The sequence below is a fragment of the Ictalurus furcatus genome, chromosome 21, assembly GCF_023375685.1.
Source record: "Ictalurus furcatus strain D&B chromosome 21, Billie_1.0, whole genome shotgun sequence".
Taxonomy (NCBI): Eukaryota; Metazoa; Chordata; class Actinopteri; order Siluriformes; family Ictaluridae; genus Ictalurus; species Ictalurus furcatus.
Window position 1 is genome coordinate 13,840,922 of NC_071275.1, and position 22,356 is coordinate 13,863,277.

Sequence of the window (22,356 nt, forward strand, 5' to 3'; positions counted from 1 at the left end):
GTCCATTTAGAAGTGATTGTGACCTCTATTCCACATATATGCAGTATGATGGTAAGATTAACTTGCGTTCTTTAAGCCGATTCTACAACGAACTGTTCTGAATGGCTTTGTAAAACATAAAGAAGCTGGCACTTCTTCAACCACCTCTCATCTCGGTTCATGTTTCTGAGAGGTTACAGTTCACCCTCCACTTCTAAGACCAGTGGACTTCTAGTCTGAACTGGATTAGTTGAAAGACAACAGCTCTATGGACGCCACTGCTCTCTGTTGACCCCTACATTAATAAAGTGGATGGCTGTGTTCTGTCTTTGGAATATTTCGACTTCTGGAGAAAAAGGGAACTTGCATTTCTGTGCGCCAAAGGCGAGTTTTATGTCAGGAATATTAATTTATGATTTTCATCACAGCTGGTGACCCCATCACCTCGATTAAAATGCAGGCTTTGTAATTTCATGGTTAATATTCAATAGCCACTTGTCCTCTCTTCCTGAAGTGTGAGAATATGAGAATATCTTGAGGGGATTGCTGGAAAGTATGTGTGTGAATACCAATGCACTTGGTGTAAGGATACTGGACACTGTTGAACTACATGCACATGTCCAAAGATACTCTTGTTAACAGTTTCCTGAAGAGTGACCGCTCTTGAAGAGAAATGAATGGTTGCTTTGTCTGAATCCAGTCTTTGGCATCAAACCAGCAGATTACAGCTAAGAAACAAGTGAGGAACCTAGATCTGAATGTTTTACACTAGAGGGTTAAAAACCCCTGAGAAAAAGAAAAGAACCAAGAACCTGCTCCTCCCTTACTGGCACATTGGCTTGGATAGGCATTTCTCCTCAACCACTTTGGCAGCCTATAAAGAGTGCATTAAAGTGCACTGTTCTCTGTTTCGCAACAAAGGCCGATCAGATCAGAGAAAAGCAGTTGAAATGGAGCCCTAAGACAACATGTCCAAGTTTGATCATCATCTATTAAAATCTCTGGTAAAATGGTGAACTGTTGAAGACTGATTATACTACAAGTAATCATAATGATCATTTAAATATCAACCCAATTGGCAATGATTCCAGTATTGAAATACACTATAGATATGGACAAAAGTTTGTGGATGCTTTACCATCACACTCATATGTGGAACTTCCTGTAACTATTGTCACACATTTGGAAGCACATAATTGTATATATGCTGTAGCATTACAATTTCTTTTAAATGGAACTAAGAGGCGCAAACCTGTTCCAGCAATGACAATGCTCCAGTGCACAAAGCAAGGTCCATGAAGACATGGATTACCAAGGTTGGTATCGATGAAGTTGAATGTCCTGCACTCAACATCAATCCTGACCTCAACCCCACTGAACACCTTTGGGATGAACGCTGGGAACGTTGACTAACCCAACATCAGTGCCTGACCTCACTCTCGTAAATGAATGGCCACAAATCCCCACAACCATGCTCCAAAAATCTAGTGGAAAGCCTTCCCAGAAGAGTGGAGGTTATAACAGCAGCTTTCATTTCATTCCAATGTATACAAGATGTACACAAAAGGGGGACTAAATCTGGAATGGGATGTTCAACAAGCACACATGGGTGTGATGATCAGGTGTCCACAAACCTTTGGTAATATAGTATTAGTAAATACAATTTCTAATGTCACAGCACACAACAGTGTAGAAATAAGAAGACTGGGGAAACGAAATAGTACTAAAACTATCTGGTATCACCCAGAAGAGGAGTTCACTTTTGAGTCTGGTTCCACTCAAAGTTTCTTCCTCATGGCGTCTCAGGAGTTCTGTTCCTCACCACTGCCGCCTCTGGCTTGCTCATTTGACTGTATTATGTGTTGTACCTTGGTCCTGAAGAAAAAAACTTTCATTCCAATGTATATAAGATATACGGAGAAATACCAATAAAACACACTTGACTTGACATCCAGAGTTATGTAAAGCTTCTTTATGACAGTAACTATTGTTAAAAGCACTATAGAAAGTACTGTGGACAGTGAAGAAATGTCTGAATGCAGACTGGATAACATATACAGAGGATAGTCAAGGATTCTACTGAAATCTAGGCACAACATTGCTGAAATTCTCTAGGCTCAGGATTATTTCTCAACACATCAAGGCTAGTAAGGATACAAAATCAAAATGTCTTAAGAATTGTCTATGCAAATCAGATATATTGTATATAATTTACCTAAATTTTGGCCAGCAATAAAAGGATAAATGATATTAAGTCATGGAAATAATGACACTGTTGGAATATAATGGTACAAACACAAGAGTTTCAACACTGCTCTTTTATTCCATAGTGTATATGATGAATATCTACTCTCTGTCAAGTTTTAAGTTTATTTTCTATATCTTTTATATCCAGTTCCTTTTTTTGTAGATTGTCCACAAGATGTAAACATTATTGACTACTAACTACAACATGATTTGATAATTTTCTGTTCTTGACCTCTAGTTAAATGAAATAAAATAAAATAAAATAATAATAATAATGGGCTTCTCACAATTATAATTATTAACATATGCTCTGACTTGAGTAGGCTAAATTTAAATGAATATCATTTCACACCTCATGTTAAAACTAAAAAGCTGAAAAATGTTTGAGTCATGAGAGAATCTATAAAAACAAATAACCAACCAACAAATTCAAATCAGTTGTCAATCGTCAATAATCAATAAACTAATGCACCTTAACTGATAACAGCCAATTAGAGCATTTTCATGATCAAACAAGACCGATACTGAAAAAGTTAATAAAGGTCATAACCAAATTATAATTGAGCAAATGACAGAACAAGTCAAGGATGCTGGCATAGTGATGCACCGATATTAAATTTATTGGCCGAAACTGAAATTTTGGGCACTTTGGACAAAAACCTGAACTCAAAAATTATTTAAAGGTGTCATATTATGCTTTTTAATGATTTCCTTCTCCTCTAGTGTGTAATGTATCTGTCTGTGCATGCATAAGATCTGCAAAGTTAAAAAGCTCATATTCTCCCCCAAAGGGATTTATACTATCTAACATGGAACACTGCTCCAGACCTGCCCAAAACACCTCGTTCAAAGTCCAGATATTACTTCCGCAAACATCTACGTCACTATTTGAAATATTAGCATAATATCGCCCAAAGGCAACCACGAAGAACAAAGTCGAGGCATCAGTGAATTGTTTGGCGCCATGTCGTGGAGATGCTGTGTGTTTTGGTGGAAAAGCAAAACCGCTTTGTTTGGACTTCCAAAAACGGACAAAATTACGAATCCTTGGTTACTCTTTATTTATAACGCTGTTCCGGAGCAGTACAAGTTAAACGTTTGCTTGTGTACAGCACATTTTATGGAGGACAGCTTGCTGAACCTGAGCGAGTACAAGGCAGGCTACACACAAAGGCTACTCCTGAAAAGTGGGGCGATTCCCACTTTGCTCGGACAATCTTGCGCTTCTGAATCAGAAACTGTAAGTATGTTTGATTATTTTATGAAGCTATTGACTGTTTTGTGTTGTGGCACAGGGCTCACTTGTAGACCCCTGCTAAAGTGCTAGCTAAAGTTTGCTAAGTTGCCTCAGTTTTGTAAATGTTTGTTTGTATGTTGGTGGTCTGACAGAGATGTTGATTGTAGCTGCTGCTGTGAATGTATCTTGAAACGGTTTATATTAATCGAATCACAAGAATCTTAGCTTTCCAAAGGCATATCGTATGAGTACCTATGTACACACAGAAGTTGTGTACATACAGTAGCATACTTTTGCACTTAACAATGCAACAGCCTGCCAGTGGAATTTACATTACATCTGAAAGGTAAGAGAGTTACAAAATAAGAACCACTGTGAAACATTCTGCTCAAGTCGTGCATGCAACTTTGGATTCATTTGATCATTCGCATATTCTGAATCTGACTCGGGCTCGAACTGATGCAGTAAAACTGACGTCATGTTGCTCAGGAGTTTAAAATTGCTTTAGAACCCTTGGAAGCTGAAGCTAACCCAAGGGGCGTTACATTTCCGACACATGCTTGAGGTTTTTGGCCAATCACAACACAAAGGGTCAGCTGGCCATTCAGAGCACTCTGGGCTTTTCGGAAGGAGGGGCTTTGGAGAAACCGTAACTCAATCGGAGCATTTCAGGCAGCTTGGAAATAGAGGTACTGCAGTAATGTACATTATGTGACAAATAATTTTTTGTTTTTTTGAACATTAAAGCATGTTAACCTATTCAATTACAGCCAATAAACAAAATTATGAACTTTTAAAAACGTTAAAAAAGCAAAATATGACCCCTTTAAAATGAATATTAATTAGGTTTTTTGTTGTTGTTGCACATTGTAAATTATTGGAGTTAATTCGAGTCTCTTTCAATCAAAACTAATAATTAAAAGCATTAAAGTAAAAGTTAAAGTTAAAAGTCATATTTTTGTTAATTTCTTGCCTCCAAATAATCAGTGGCCAAAATTTCAGTGCATCACTACTTCTACTTAAAAACAAAATAAAACAAAACACAAAAAACCATGTGTACTTAATGCTTGCACAGCTTTTTTGGCATTTTGAACAGGGCTTTAACAAACCTCCAGCATTACAGAACAATTAGAAATCCAAGGAATTAATACTCGATAAACTCAATCACAGACAGAAAGAAAAGGAAAAAACAAACAAAAAAAATCACAGGACGGGTTAGATAGAGTAACACATCTCTTGTTACTCTCGTTCACATGAGTAAATACATTGCATGAAAAATTTAAATAAACGCAGCCCTTTCTCCAGCTCACGTCCGTTTCAGTCCTGTGCTCACAGTTGATGGACAGCAAAGTACTACAGTAACTGTGCATATATAGAGAGAACTCTTTTGCATTACGTTGTGTCTGCATCTTAGAACACAGAAAGTGCTGTCAGCATAGCCAAACTGATGAAGTCAAATCTGGTTACAGTTTCCTGGAGAATATAAATTGAAGCTGCTTCAAAAAGATGACATCATATTAAAAATAAAAATAAAATCAGTGACTTCTCTTTCAAGCATGATTTTTTTTGGAATGTGAAGTGGGACTGTTCAAGGTAAAAAATAATAATAATAAAACTAATAATAATGTGCAGATCCCCTGGAAAAAAATAAAAATAAAAATCAATCCTTAGAAGATTTTAAAAGACACTGTTCATGTTACACTGTGTATAGTCAAAAAAACTTCCCCCATGATTTTGTTACATAAAATATGAATTTTCACATGGATGCATTGGGATTTGGTGCATCAAAACATTACGCAACAGTGGTGAGATTCGTTCTTTGAATAAATGTGAAGTTGAAAAGAAATGTGATTTGAAAAGGACTGGAATTTGAAGAAAAAGGAGTGAAAATGTCCTGTTTAGCCTACAACATCTCCTACTGTTAGCAAGGTTCAATGTCTTAAAGATTTCTCTTCCAATCAAGTTGGAAGCTGGATCTGGAGGAAGAGTCTAAATGCAGACTGCAGAAAACAGAGAATGTCCCAGAATTCTTGCAAAATCTGAGGACAATTCTAAGAGTCTCTGACTTTAAGCACACTAAACTGGAACCCAATTGCCAAACTCGGGAAAACACAACTGGACCTCAGTCGCAGCGTTTCTCATGCTTCTCATTGGCAAACCAGCCTTGAAGCCCAGTATGGAGTTCTCCGATCACATTTCTCACCTAGAACTTCTCTCTAGAAGTTTTGAGCGAACATTGCAATGCCCCCTACAGGAGGCTCAGGATGAGAAGCAGAGGCCACAGCACTCCATGCAGATCTCGAGGCAGTCGGCCGACTCGCAGCAGGCGTCGATGATGCCGCAGTCCATGTCGCAAGGAAGTTCGCAGTCACCGCATTCTTCCGATCCGCAGCAGCAGCAGAAGCACGAGTCATCAGAGGAGCATGAGCCGCAGGTTGCACAGTCCAGCACGATGTTGCACAGCATTAGGAACTCGCAGAACAGGCAGGCCAGGATGCAGTGCACACAGCAGTCTGACACACACAGAAATCACATTAGGGGATTCTGGAAAGTCAACCCATGGCATGTATATGTGTAGCACAACATACTTGTCTAATGATCATTAACCCTGTGTTCACACCAGCACCAATGCAGAAGCTGCTGAAGTCTTTCATTTGCATAGTTCTGCATATTCTCTCCATGTCTCTATGGATTTCCTCAGGGCTCTCTAGTTTCCTTCCACTTCCCAAAAACATACTGTCAAGACTAACTACATACTGTATGCTAACTTGCCCCTGTATCTGAACATGCGTGTACATGGTGCCCTCTGATGTTCTGGCATCCCACCAAGGATTTATTCCCATCTTGTGCCCAGTGTTCCCAAGATAAGCCCAAGAATTGTTATTTCTGTCTGAAATATATGTAATTTGTGTGGTTCCATTTGCATGGTTTGGCATAGGTTCATACGTGCTACCCGAGAAACCGTGCCAACCGACAGTAACTCAAGACACTAAAGACTAAAATCGAATGGCTTGAGATATAAAATGGATGCTAGTGTGAACACAGAGTAAAACTCCCTGTTGATGCCATGAATCAATAACACAGATTTATCAGTGTAATTTAAGAACTTATAGAAACAGAAAATAACATGAAATAGAGTTAGGAAATGATTATATATATATATATATATATATATATATATATATATATATATATATATATATATATATATATATGAGAGAGAGAGAGCAACATTTAACATTTACTTCCAAAATGTTTGTTCATGGTAACTAGAATCTAGGGAGACCGATTCCATGGTTGTATTTTATGGGTAATTCTGGTGAATGCTTTTTTAAATTGTTATGAGATATTGCCCCAAAATGGCCATGTGACCTTTTAAAATGGGTCGAGGTACCAGTTGGTCTGTATAATTAGGTTGTTTAAGGTTATATCATGGTACAATTTGATGAAGATAGCTCATAAGGTCCAATAATACTATGGAGCAACAGGAGAACAAATGCTATGTCCAATTGAAACAATATAAATAAATGCATAAAGCAGTATTTAACCTTGTCTAAATATACACCAAAATTTTGCTCCCCTAGTCTTATTCTAATATTCTATACCATTTTCCTTGCTCTTCACCTTGTGTTGTTTGCTGTAATAACTCTCACACTAACTCCTCTAACTAGCAGGGTTTTAGCTTTGATATTTTTAGCCCATGGCCTACGTATACTTTCAGGAGAATAAGTTTTTTCGACAGAAACGTCAACTGATAAGAGCATCTGCTAAATGCTGTGAATATAAAAGTAAACTGTACCCACCATCCTGGGCCTCTGTAGGGATCTGTGAGCTGTTGGACTTGGAGCTCCCTTTACTCCTCTTGCTGCTCTGGCTGTTGATCGATGGGTTCGATTGCAACTTCTTGGGGTTGTTATGATGTGCAGACGAAGACGAGGATGTCGAAGATGCCGCCCGCAAGAGTGTTGCTCCATTCTTGACGCTACTGCTGTGCACCTGGGGTTTCAGAGACTTGCCATTTTTCAGAAGCACTGCAGACTCAGAGGGGCTGGTTAATGACTTCGGCAAGGGCGATGACCTGGCCTGAGGTTGACCTAGAAGCAAATGATAAAATACAAACAAAGATGATAATCATTGTGGCCAGGCACTTTGTTAAAATACAAGGTCTTCCACTGTGCAATTATTCTCCTCTTATAGCCTAGGGACACAAAAATAATCCCATAGTTGTGGATTACACTCGCATCCAGTATGTTGTTTCCTCCACTAAAATAGGCTTAACAATGTTTCTCTTGGAATGCTAATGAACACTAAAGTGAATGCTACGGTATTAGTACAAGTACAAAGCCTTCAATTAAACCCTCAAGTGTGTGCTATATCACAAATGATACTTAAACATATGTAAAATACACTTCCCATGAATACCCACAATCCGCTGAGAGAATAGTGGTCTTTTTCAGAGGAAGGTCAGATAGTAGGAGATTTACACCAGTTCAGGGACCTTCAGCTTTCAGGAAGGCCATATGTCTTGATGGAATAAGGCCATGTGTTTGTAATATCCATCCCGTAATAACTAACCATACGTTAACACTACAATTAAATTTATACCACTGAGCTGCTGAATTCTCAAACCTGAAGGTGTTGATTAATTTTCTATAACAGCATGGCTCTGACAGTAGTTCCGGCTGTAATTCAATTAAACAGCTCATTCACAAGGACTTGTATGGTTGATCCTCCACATAATCGAAGCTTAAAATATGAAAGCTCGTCAGATAAAAATTAAAAGGAAGAAGGCATGCCAATTTTACTGGAAGCACCTTCAACAGGAATACCAATGTGAGATAGCTAGCCACACTGATTCACGTAGGCCTGTACAATCTTGCTTGATCTTGCTTAAATAAAAGCATATCTACTAGACTCTACTCATATGCAAACGCAAACTCTCCTCAGCTTCTTCTTTAAATTATTTTACTTCTTTGTCCTTAACAATTATATTTATATAACCTTGACCACTGTTCTGTGAGGCAAAGGAACCCAAAAAACAAACAAACACATAGCTAAACAAACATGCATTAATAAAATAATATCAGGCATGAACAGATTAGCATTCTCATTAAAAACTCCAGAAGCATTTGTGTAAACAATAGAATAAACAAGGAGCAGCTGAGAGAATTCAAATTGTATTCATAGAACCGTTCTGCTTTACCTGAAGGACACAAAAATAAACAGGCAAATAACTTGAATAATTAACTGCAGAATATAAATAAAGTACGGCATAAATAACTAAAACCAGTTGACAAAATAGGTTTCGATTGGTTCATGCTCCAACTGAATTGCTTAGAAATGTTACAGTATTTGTGGGTTTTTTTTTAATACAGGTGGTCAGAATTCACATTCATTAACACGGGAATACAGGTTGCTCGAGATGCATTTATCGTAATCATTCCTTCGTCTTTAATAAATGCTCGATTCTGCCCAGTGTCCTGTTTATATTTTAGGAAATAGAACTAAGTAAGATTATTACATTCACACAGTCGCTAGTAGCTGTACTATGAAGTTGCCAGTAGGTGTTCCTACTACTTGTTGCCATGTCACTATCAGTGCGTGGCACAAATAGCATTCCACTTTTGACAACAAACGAGTTTTCTTGCTGATAAAATTAAATATTTTGGAGGGAGAGCGTTTGTATATAAAATTCACCATTGTATATATGCATCATATCCTACGAGATGAAGGAGAAGCAGTGTGTGCTCTTTGCCACTGCGGCCGTCTATCTGCGGATGTTTAAAGCAAAAATCATAGCTAGCAAGCACGGGAGGTGCTTTGTCGCTGCATGTGTGAAAGTATCTTTAAGAAATATCCAATACGGGTAGGTACGATCCGAAGTAATAACTGAGGGGATGGGCAGGGATGAGATTTAAAAGCTGTGACACGTGATCCATGGCGTTAGTCAAAACTGCTGACATGAAGCACCAACGTAAAACAAAACAACCACTTCCACTTCAAATTGTCTTATTTATAGCAATAAACTAAATGAACTAATCACCAGTGGTCAAGCATTAAAAAGTATTTGTTGTGACTATTCAGTCGTGATAGTTTCTTTGTAAGCAAGGACTTTGTATCGTCACATATATGAATTTGAATACCCATAGCGTAATTATAAACCAAATACTTAAACCCTGGACTTGATGTGGTGGGCAACAGATTTTACTCAATTAATTGAAAACTCAAATTCTGACTTGCGCTAGGATTCTTTATTTGATTCTTTATTTTTATGGCGTATAGTTTGGGTTAGTCGCTCCAGTTCCTTTCTTTGCTTTTTGAAGTTCAGACGTAGACTCCCCGTAAGTTTACAGCCTACAAATGTTCTAGTGTTCCTCCACAAACCGCTTGGCGAGTTGTTCTTGGCAGCTTATTGCCAGACCTGCATATATTTTACTCCCGAGCACCGCATTCTAATTATGCCGGACGAAAGAAAAACTAAGTGAAAAGCACACCTTTGCTGCCAAGAGAAATACCCCTTTAAAAATTTTAAATTAGAACTTATGATAAGACTTTATAGAATCCTGTTGTAGCACTGAGCATTTTTGTGACCTTAGCATAGTGGTGTTGGGTCACATAGAAAAGATCCTGAGAGGGAACTGAAATTCGAACTTCATTAGAAGAGGTATTTCGTCCCGAAGCCTATGGGAAGACAAACACTAACACATCTCTCTCTAATGCCACACTCTGAAACATATGAAATAGTACTTAAAAAAGAAGCATACATTAGACCAGTAGAGCTCTGTTGTTCTTGGGAAACCATTGAGGTCATGCAACAACTAATCTAGTGTGACTGAATATTTTTTCATTCAGCCTTTTCAAACTTCCAGATGTTTGACCTGTTAGAAGAAAGACAGAGAAGTTATTATTTTTTTTGTTTGCATTTATGCACATCAAATCCCTCAAGCTGCTAAAAAGTCACAGTAGGCCCCCGTCTCTCGTTCTCTACACCATAACGAAAACAATCACATGACCGCATTTAACTATGGGATCCATACGTTTAGAGTTAGAAAAACCGAGGGCTGGTAATTGGCTACCACCCCCACTGTTCCGTAAACCCACCTATAAAAACCAGAGCCCTAATGTATACACATCTGGCTTTTCCATGTTTACAGTGAGTATCGGTTTTCCGCAAAAACGCACAACACAGTTCACATTAGAGAAAGTGAGATAGATAGGAAGATGAAAGACAGCTGGAGACTGAAATGTAACACAGAAAGTTCTAGTACTCAGATTTGATCTTGGTCACAAGGATATCTTTAGCGACAGTTTCTAACAATCACACTTATTCTTAACCAAGTTCATCTTAAGACAACAAGTGTCTTTGCAATATTGGGGGGAATTTTTTAAAATTAAATAATTAAAAAAAAATTAGGGGGCCAAGCACTGAAGGTGCATAGGCAACCTATTGTTATTCTACATTTTCTTATCATTATTCTTTTTTCCTTTTCTTCTGGCTAGGGTGTCTACGGCAGCCCATAGAAGTGTCTAGTAAAACGTTGTGAAATTTGGCACACTGATTGGGGTGGGTCTAAGGAAATTTGGGCCAAGTGCCACCAATGCTCTAGCGCCACCATCAGGTCAAAGATAAGCTTAACGTTTATGTACATTTAAGTGCATTTATGGTCATAACTTTTGAACCATTTTTTGAACCATGTGTCCAAAATTTAAAAGCCATGGAATCCTGGATTCCCTGGATTGAGACGCATCCTATAATAATCAATTTTCGGCTAATTAGATTTTCCACCATCTTGGATTTTTTTTAAAAACAGTTTTTTTTTTTCCTGCTACTCCTCCTACAAATGTGACTGATGTGACTGACAGGGTTTAATATCAAAGCAGTAGCAATCATGACCACAGGTCAAAGTAGCAACATACAACACCACAGGTCATGGCAGTAGTGGTAGCTGCAGCAGCAATTTGTTCATCTAGACCTTTCCTCCTATTGTCAGAGAATTCAACCACTGTCCTTGGTAAAAACATACACATCATGAGTGAAACTACAAATCACTATTGCATCCCTTTGCCTAAAGTTATGGCTCTTCTTTCCTGTGATTGTTTAGGCAACAATTGTAGCACGTCTGTGAATCAGTGGCTCACCGAGTCTGGGTGCTTGGTCCCCAAAAATGCTGGCTGCATCTTTAATTCTTCTTCTTATTATTTATTATTATTATATCCACCAATAGCTGGTGTGTGGTGAGCGTTCTGGTGCACTATGGCTGCCGTTACATCATCCAGGTGGATGCTACACATTGGTAGTGGTTGAGGAGATTTATAAATGTAAGGAATTATTATTCATTATTATTATTATTATTTATTTTTATTAGGCTCCTTATATCGAGGGCTTCTGTTTGTTTTGTAATTCTTTTCTTTTTATTAACACTACTGGAGTTTATCCCAGCCTCTAGAATCTGCATACTTTTATTTATTTAATCAAATTCCACATGGTTATATTTCAGTCACGCTCTAGAGAGCGAACCAATCACTAGTGGATCGAACCAATCACATGCAAACTCGCTGGCCATTATTCAGCGACTCAGTGACTCATTTTTTCTTTTTTTGATATGAACCATCACGACTTCTGTAGCATACCCTCTGTTGTGGCTTGTGGTGGCCAATCACATGCATTTATGTAAATCATTGACTGAAAGCAGTTCATCAAGGAAGCAGAAAGTTTGTGCAGATTTTGCTCAGTTTTTGAAAAGGAAAACAGATTGTTTAAAGACAACTGGACAGAGAAGTGTGTGAATATTCTCCACTTCAAATTCAAAACAGATGCCTTGTCTGTTTACAGTGCGCGCCTTTAGTCGATAGTGGTAATGTGAAGAGCCACTACAAAAACAAAACATAACCACTTCAAACTGGTGCCTTATTTATAGCCAGGAAATCATAATTAATGTTTAACCTTTAAAAAGTAACTGTTGTTGCCTTCCAGTCATGTTAGTTGCTTATCCAGATGTTAGTTGCTTATCTAGATCTATAAGCAAAATATTTTATGTGGCTGAACCTACACAGTTTGTTTGAATACATCTGCTCTAAAATATCCTTTGGCAATTTCCAGTGGTCTTTCCCTTACACCCTGTAACACCACTGATGATAATAGTGGTGGAGAGTGCTGTCTAGAGTCGCTCCAAAACCTCCCATAAGTGTTGAAGGTTGAAATCTGGTGACTGTGAAGACCACAGAATGTGATTTACAATGTTTTACATTATTTTCAAAATAATCAAACCATTCAGTGAGTCTTCAGGTCCTGTCAGTGGGGGCGGGGTCATACCGAAAGGGACTACTCCAATAAGGATAGAGATGTTTCATCATAGAATAAAGGTGATCAGTCAGAAGAACTGCATTGATTTGGAGTGACTCTTGTGTCTACAGGAACAAGTGGACCCAAAAATGCTTCCAATATTATAACACAGCCAATGAAGGGGTAGGGGTCAATCATTCAGGCCTATATAGCTTTCTTGTTGTACTCCACACTCGTCAGGAATATGATAAAGGATGACTCGTCTGACCGCATCAATGAACCCTCTTTCCAAATCCAAACTTGAGATCAACTAGGCTTGCTCAGAATTTTATACACGACAGAGCATGATATTAATTGCATAATAGTATCATGCTGTACCTGTCTGGAAGCATATGTATTCCTTCAGTTTCTCCACAAATTTATTCTACCCAGTTCCCTATTCGACTTCAAATATGAGCAGTGAGAAAAAGCCAATTTCTCATTAGTATGAGGAAAAGAAGAAGAAGAAAAAAAAAAAACAAAGTCACAAAGTCACACAGTTATGGCTTTATACACTAACAAGAACCAGTCTTAGAAAAACCGCACTGCTTTTCAGTTTTAAATTAAACACCCTCTACATTCTCACACACAAATAGAACCACCCGCTGCTTACACGCTTACCACTGAAACTTTTTTGGGAAACAGTCTAACGGCATTTCCATAATCTGGTCCATTTCAGGCTTTACGACCGCAGAAAGTCAAGGTGATTTAACCCTCAGTGGGATTGTGTTGATGGCATTAGGAAATGTACATTTTAAACACAAACATTTCAACATTTTGTTAGAACTGTATAACATAATGTTTTGTAACTGTGATCCCCTTTAAATCCTTAATGGATTCATTTTCGATGGTGATCAGGGCTACAAAGATGTAAAGTCTCTGTCATTGTGACCCGTGAAGGAAAGACAACTGCATATACAGTACAAAAAATGATATCCTTGCTCAAAAATAATCTGAAAGCGATCCAATATTTAAAAATGAAGACTTCAATATCAACATCAACAATGGTCAAACTTCAAGGACAAAGTTGCAGTTTTTAAAATGTTAGAGTTTTATAAGTATTTTTTATATACTCGTTCTGTTAAAGATTTGGACTTGAGATTTCTGAGCAGCCTCTTAAGATGTTGCTTACTAGTAGGGCTGGGCAATATGACAAAAAAATATCATAGCACGATACTTGAGGACATTTCTACGATACACGATGCGTATCACGGTATATAATTTAGATAACAAACTGTCTGCAAAAGAGTAGTAAAATAAACAAAATCTGTTAAACTGAGTTCGACGATACTTTTCTTTAATGCCTACAAAGACAAAAGAAGATTACGTTTTAAAAGATTACATCAAATCAACGGCATCCATTCAATACCATTTAATTTGCAACTATTAAAAACAAAAAAATACATCACCATACCAATGATCTCAAAGTGTAATCATTTTATCACAATATTGATATTATATCGATATATTTCCCAGCCCTACTTACTAGACAAAGGACTGTAAATGGTGACTAAAAAGAGGCACATTTTCAAATATACTGTCTTACATTGGTTGTGTGCATGTGTGTGTAGGCATGTTATTATATCTTGGTGAGGACCAAATGTTCCCACAATGATAGCTACTCTATATCTGACAGTATTAACCTTATTGGAATATTTAGCTTATTTATAAATCTAAACTAGCCAAAAGGTTTCTTTTTGGTTACTGAAGTTAAGGTAAGATTTAAGGCATAACATTAATAATTATATTGGCGGAAGGTCCTACAAAGGATAGTAAGTCAAGCGTGTGTTTGTGTGTGTGTGTGTGTGTGTGGTGGCCATGACCATCTGTGCTCCAAGCTCGAGGGCAGAATGCACATCAATGCTGAAAACCTGACCACAGTGCCAGTTCCCAACCACTGCAATATTCTCTGTCAGAAACACACACACACACACACACACACACACACACACACACACACACAAAACCACTGCATACCCAGGCTGTGCTGTACACTCAGGAGAAAGGGGTCTTTGTCTGGCTTATGGGTCACACATCTCAAAAGAGACAAGCTGTCCATCTCTCGCCAACTCCCAATTGTGCACTATGGAGAGAAAAAGAGTGTGTGCATGTCTGTGTTGGTGTGTGCGCGGGGTGTTAGATAGCAGACCAACCAGACCAAAAAAAGAACACCTTATTGCAGGCCTGAACCTTGTTTAGACATTAAAACGAATGAGATTCAGCCCTCAGGTGGCTAAAAATACACTACTCTGCCCCTTAATGACAGAGAACTTCACAGACAGGGTGGATAGAGGGACAAACAGTTAAGAATTGGAGAAAAAAAAAAAAAGATGACAAGAGGGGTGTGGACATCAGCCTGGCAGCCTAGCATCAGGGGGTTAGAGGTGAGTCAAAGGCAAGGTGATTCAGCCAGTGATGACTACTCCACCCTGAAACAGCACATACTACTCCTAAAACACACACACACACACACACACACACACACACAAACATGCACAAAGAAAAGAGCCTTTTGTACCACTACACACAACCCTTAATCTCCTGATGCATCCAAAATGCAGTGAGTAATGCTGCTCCTGTTTTTCAGACACATGGCAGCAGAGAGCAATGACTCAGTGCTCTCAATGCTCTCTGACTCACGCTGAAGGGGTACAACACAAATACACACAATTAGTAAAAACACAGCCATGCAAAGCTAAAGATACGTGCTTAAAACACTGTGCCTAATGTTAGGCTTGATCCTTTTCATTCGCCTCCACCATGAAATAGTGATATGCATAAACGTCCATTCTATGGCACATGTTTACATAAAAGAGGATCTGAAATTTCAGTCAAATATTACAGCTGTGGTTCTCAAACTTTTTTTTTTTTAACAAAGGACCTCTTTAACTATAAAATCAATTCCATGGACCCCCTCAGTACAGATTTATTTCATGAACATTATTTAAATGTGTACAATAATATTTTGTATGTTTATTAGAGCCATAGAGTTTTATGTTTCTGAACCTTCCACACACAGAACACGTTAGACTCTGTGATTTAAATGGATTTATGGTTTATACAGTATCATGGTAGACATGGTGGCAAACCTCTGGGGTTAGGGGTTCAAATCCAGCATCTGTTGTGTGTCTGCAGAGTTTGCATGTTCACCGTGTGTTTCGGGGGTTTCCTCCAGGTACTCTGGTTTCCTCCCCCAGTCCAAAGACATGTGTTGATCAGTACTTCCAAATTGTGCATAGTATGTGAATGTGTGTGTGATTGTGCCCTGCAATGGGTTGGCACCCTGTCCAGGGTGTCCCCCAATTGTGCCCAGAGTTACCAGAGATAGGCTCCAGGCTCCCTGCAACCCTGTGTAGGATAAGCGGTATGGAAAATGGTTTGATGGATGTTTTATTACAGCCATAGTCCAATTCCACACATAGAATACATTATGTCCATGATTTACAGGCCAACTTATTTTTGAATTATTGAACTTTGGATTAAACCTATTCAAATGTAAATATCATGGACTATATCATGAACCCCATGGCTACAGCACGCCTAATGAGCATAGGTACCAAAGACATTTAAGGTCTTGAGTCAGTATAAAGTCCTTGCTGTTGAGTGCATTAGTGCGTTCTTTAAATAAATGTTATAAAATGTTCTAACTTTTATCGAGTACCATCACAACACTATCTGACTCAGGCTTTATAATGTTTTAACACAAAACACAGGGCAGCGGCGGGAATCGAACAATCAACCCTGGCAGCGTGAGGGGAACGTGCTGAGTATACTATATACTACATATTACAGTATGATTATGTTTTCACGTCATATTTAGTGCATCACTGACAAATATTATCTGATTAAAGTTTAATCACTGCACTATGTTTGTAGGAGACGTATGGCCGATTTGGTTCCACACACTTTATTTTGATTATGTGATCCACCCAGTTATAGGCTAAAATGTGTCCAACTTCGGCCTATTGATAGAACAAGAGGGATTAAACAGCACACCCAAAAATTTATGACAAGATTCTTTTGGACAGTACAAATCAGTCTGCCAAATCTCATGAACAGTGTGTGATCTCTTCTATGGGTGCAGTTGCTATACATATGTTGCCTGGACCCCTCATGATGATCCGAGTCTCTGAGAGGACGACTCCTAAAAAAGACGGTGAAGGAGTTCAAATCGGACTTTAATCCACACTTGCCATGGCTCATTTCAATGACAATCTCTAGTGATGAGAAGTCTAATTAGAGAATTTCAGAGCTGAGGCTTAAGCCATCATTTTTCACCTGCTTTAAAGGAGTGTATTTCCCCTGATAGGGCCCTTCTGAAGGGTGATAATGGATGAATGAAAAATGGCCGGAATTGAGCTTTAAGTCCTGCTGAGATTGAATAAATGTTCTCTTACGTCTGTGCCAGAGATGGAGATGAGAGAGCGAAAAAGAGAAAGCATTCCATCACATGAGATGAGATGAGCATATTCTTAGCCAAGGATATAAATCCCTGATGGGCTATTAGACGAAAGTCTTAACATAGGCCTTTGTTCTGGCTTTTTCAGTACTACACACACACATACACACACACACACACACACACACACACACACACACACACGCTCATGTTCATTCTCACTCACACACTAGGGGTGTAATGCAATCCGAAAGTATCTGTATCTGTTTAGTGCTCCTAATATTTGCATCTGTATTTGTATTCGAATTTGAACCTGAAATGGGTGTGGCTGAAACAAGAAGATTTTGTTTTGCTACCAGAAACACTGGATAAAAGCATGGTGTGTGAATTCTAGCTCTGGCAGTTTCTCAACCTCAGCTACATCACTGTTTTTTTCACTAGTTTAATTGGCATAGGGAACATAGGGACCAGGAAGTTACTAAGGACCACCCCTAGAAAAACCTCTTTAAATCTGTATCACACACACACACACACACACACACAAATCTAAATGTAACACACACTAGGAAAACTTCATGAAGACACTCATTTGAAGACGGGCAAGAAAGATTGAAACAACGACATACAGGCAATTAAAATAATCGCTGCATGTTAGAGAATCTAACTGAGATTGATTGCTGTGTGTCCTATCAGTGGTGTGTGTTGCTGTAGATCAGCGGTTCTCAAAATTTTGCAGACAAGAACCTCTTTCAACTTCAGAATATGTTCCACAGTCCCCGTCAATGCAGATTTTTTTTTTTCATGAATATAAGCCAAGTATTCCAATATCAGGCTTATGATTTAACTGTGTTCAATAATACTTGTTGGAGCCAAAGAGATTTTTACAGTATTTCTGAACTTTCCACCAACAGAACCCATTAAGCAACACTACTGATGAAATTATTTAAAAACCTACACACTGAGGTTTGGTTTTAAACTCATTTAATTCATGTGTCCAGTCAAAAAAGCTGATAATCACAGGAGCTTAATAATAAATATAATAACTTGGATGATTGAGAGTTGAGGTCTGCTAAAGAATAAATAATAAATTTAAAAAATCACCCTGGCTATATATATATGTATGTATATATATATATATATATATATATATATATATATATATATATATATATATATATATATATATATATATATACATATACATACATATACACATATACACACACACACACAGAATCAGAAGTAAATTTGCATGAGGCATTGGAATGATCAAAACCTTTTTTTAAAAATAATGGATTCTACAACATTTGATAGTTTCGATGCTGCATTTAAATAGGCCATCACTGATCTGACATTTAATTCTGCCTATAGGGAAATCGTGGTTGGAAAAGTAAATGGTAAATGGTCTACATTTATATAGCGCCTTTTGACCTTAGCGGTTCTACAAAGAGCTTTACGTTGTTTCTCATTCACCCATTCTCACACACACACACACTCACACCAATGGCAGCAGAGCTACCATGCAAGGTGCCAGCTTGCCATTGGGAGCAACTTGGGGTTCAGTGTCTTGCCCAAGGACACTTTGACATGAGGAGTCACGTGGGCTTGGAATCAAACCTCCAACCCTACGATTAGTGGACAACCTGCTCTGCCACCTGAGCAGCAGCTGCCCCACTTATCTTGATCGGCAGGTGTATAAATAAACGAGCAAAATATGTGAACTATGAGCACAGCAGTTTATGGTTAAAACAGGCCAGATAAATTTAGCCTGTCCAGTTGTGGTTTAAGAGTAATGGTACAGCGACATGTACTGATTTCATACAGTTTAGATAAAAATATAAAAACAATTTTAGTTTTCTTGCATGACTGTCAAATCCCTTATTTGTAATTTAAATGACTTATTATCATTGGGACAGGGAATAATTGTTAAATTCAGCAAATAAATAAATAAATAGTCATCCTGAGTTTATCAGTTATAAAAAAAACAACTAAAAACATTTGTCACAGTTCTAACATATGGAAGACAGTTAGACAATCTTTCTTAATGTAACATTAGTGTAGCAGACCATGGGAGATACAATTTCTTAGCAGATATTTGTGAACAGTGAGGCTGTTTAAAACCAAGATAAGCTGAGTACTTGTGACAATGTCTGCTGTAGGCTGCTAATGGGAGAATGGCAAAAATGTAAGTATTCCCATCAGTGCTATTAAATATTTTAGGCGAAGAGCAATAGATTTAGATTAATTCAAATTGCTTCCATGTTAGTCCTGTGGAAAATACATTAAATGTTACTATCAGACGTATAAACTCTGATAGTATAAACACCCTGGAATTGAGGTACATGATTGTTTTATTATTCCTCCAGACAAATGTGGGACATATGGCTGAGGTTTGAGGATAAACTTAGAAATGATCTCACACATGTCGGGAAAATATGCACCTCCTTTACGTCAGGAAACAGCAGGATTTCTGGAAAGACGTGACTAAATGTTGATAAATAGAAAGGAAGACAAAACCTCTGCTTTCTTTTATCCACATGACTATGTGTGGGAACTGATGATCTCACACAGACACGCAAGAAAGAGCAGTTTAGCAGCATTTCATGGCTTTCGTTGCACTTTGTTCACAGACGCACTGGCCGCAGGCACTCTGTCCAGATGCATGCAACCCTCATGACATCATCGCTCCAAGCCCGAGCATCTGGACCTCGTGGAACGTGATATGACCTCAGGGTTTTTGCTGTCAGCATCAATCTGACGCACGTCTCGATAACCCATGCTTATTTCCTATTTTCACTGACCAGTCATGTGATGAATGGGTCACAGAATGTACAAAAAAAATTTTTTTTAAACCCCCCCCCCAAAAAAAACAAGAGTAAGCACATGCTTCAGAGAGTGAACGGATCTATTAAGAAACACTCTCCCCATAAAGCCGATGAAGCAATGGTGTTCACTATTTTACAAGCTCCAAACAGACACTTCTCACATGTCTATCGTCACAGGAAACCAGACGGGAAAAGGAGTGCGACTGCACATGTGGTCCACGGTATTACACAACTCTCTAATGCCATGAACGGCTTTTAAGGAGTCGGAAATTTCTAATCTACTGTAGTAGATTTATAAGATTTGGCAGTAATTGGGACTGGCTGGAACAAAAAAATCAGGAATGCAGGTCAGAAAGACCATATGAATAAAAAATCCTGATCATTTGTATGCATGGCAGATACTTTTTATGTCACATCAGCTGTCATTTTTATCGTCATTTCATGGTGAACAATGTGGTGATTGAACATTTATCTTATATTCTCTGTGTGACACGTATAATAAAACAATCTGATTTGTTTAAAAGAACCTTGTGGTACAGCATACTATTGTCCCTATAAACAAATTATAAACTATAAACAGTTAAATAGTGATGTGTCAATGATTAATACATTTTTTTAATTGAATCATTGGCAAACTGCGGTCATATAAGCAAAACACATCGTGCTATTATTTTTTTGTGTATTATGGTCTGTTGTGTTTTATTCCTTACTTATCACAACTTCAACGGGGGTCTTCTGTTTATAGCCCAATTGGCTCATCCTGTCATGAAAATGTATGGAGTGGTTGACAAACTGGTTAATAACTGTATAATGACTTAAAAGTATACTCAAGTAGTATCAAATGGTTGTAACCCCAAAGTTTGCGGGAGAGCTTGGGTGATCTTGAGAGATCTTGTGTCTCAGAGAGAACCTACCATCCAATCTCTGATGCAATCACACCTGCATACTATGCCTGCTACTGGTCTTTTTACTCATTTGGTTCTGTAAGTTTTCTATATTTTACTTAATATACTGTACATGTTGTTCTTGTGTTGGACTTTTTACTGTACTAACTTTTATAAATGACTTATCCCTAAAGCCTGTATACTGTATATCCCTTCTAATAAAATATGTATAATAAAATTAGATACAAATTCTATGTAATAAAAAACAATAATACACCCATTAACCTATTTCCATGATTAGTTTTCTGGGAGAGCAGAGGATTAAGTCCTACAATTTGGGCTTAGTTCTGCACTACTCTACTGTAGATTCTTGATATGGATGAGTCCTTGCATGCTTTTACACACTCAGCTGCACAGAGTTTGCTTAATTTAATGGAAGCCAGTGTGGAGTTTGTTCTGATGGATAAAATGGCTAGTCCTAACATAATATGCCAATATAAATACCCTCATGTGACTGTATTAAGCAAGAGACTTATAATTCGATTTTATACTCAGAAATTGAAAAGTTAAATGAAAACCTTGAATCAACAGAGCTAACCTGGTTCATTAGTGTGACTCATAGTGTAACTTTCATAACTTCTCATTACCTCCAAATCTGCCTGACTCATCCTGATGCTTTATTTCTGCCTGGAACTGGTGACTCACATTCTGCTGTTATGGATGGGACCCTGTGAATATCCTAAATATTCTCACTTCCCCAAAATGACTTAAACTCACTCTTCAGTGTATAATCTCACCTGGATAATGTAGATTTGTACTTTCTAATAACTGCTGCTGTAATCATAAAGACTGTTGTGTGCTCATCCCAGGTCTCCTATTCACAACATGCTGAACTACATACTATACTGAACATCCTTTCAACACACTTAGTGGCATTTGCCTTTAATCTTCTACACCTGTATGCTGTGATGACGTATAGTCCAACTATCTGGTGTCACCCAGAAGAGGATGAGTTCAAGTTTCAGTCTGCTATATCTCAAGGTTTCTTCCTCATTTCATGTCAGAGAATTATTCTGACACTGTCTGAATAAATAAGTTTAAAGAACTGTGTGTGAGTGATAGACTGAGCAGAGCCAGACTCTGCCTCTCTAAGATACTCTTTTTAAACCAATCATGTTACTGACCTGTTGCCAATTAACCTAATTAGTTGCAAAATGTTCCTCCAGCTGTTTCTTTTTAGTAACACTTACTTTCCCAGCCCTTTGTTGCCTCCATTCCAACTTTTTTTTGAGACATGTCGCAGCCATAAAATACAAAATTGCTTTTTTTTCTTAAAATGTACACTCCCTCAGTTTAAACATTTGATATGTTTTCTATGTTCGATTGTGAATAACATATGGGTTTATGAGATTTGCAAATCATTGCATTTTTAAAAATTTATTTACATTTTACACAGCGTCCCA

At 38.0% G+C, this 22,356-nt stretch overlaps 1 protein-coding gene across 1 annotated transcript in view; it reads right to left on the reverse strand.

Moving 5' to 3' along the window:
* Positions 1-728: 728 nt before the first annotated feature.
* Positions 729-22,356, reverse strand: part of mdfi (MyoD family inhibitor) — a 60,116-nt gene continuing 38,488 nt past the window's right edge. The window contains exons 4-5 of the mRNA XM_053652608.1: positions 7,267-7,557; positions 729-5,976 (exon numbers count right to left, since the gene is read on the reverse strand). Coding sequence (XP_053508583.1) covers positions 5,723-5,976; positions 7,267-7,557 — 545 coding nt within the window. The 3' untranslated portion in view covers positions 729-5,722. The remainder of the gene's footprint in view (positions 5,977-7,266; positions 7,558-22,356) is intronic.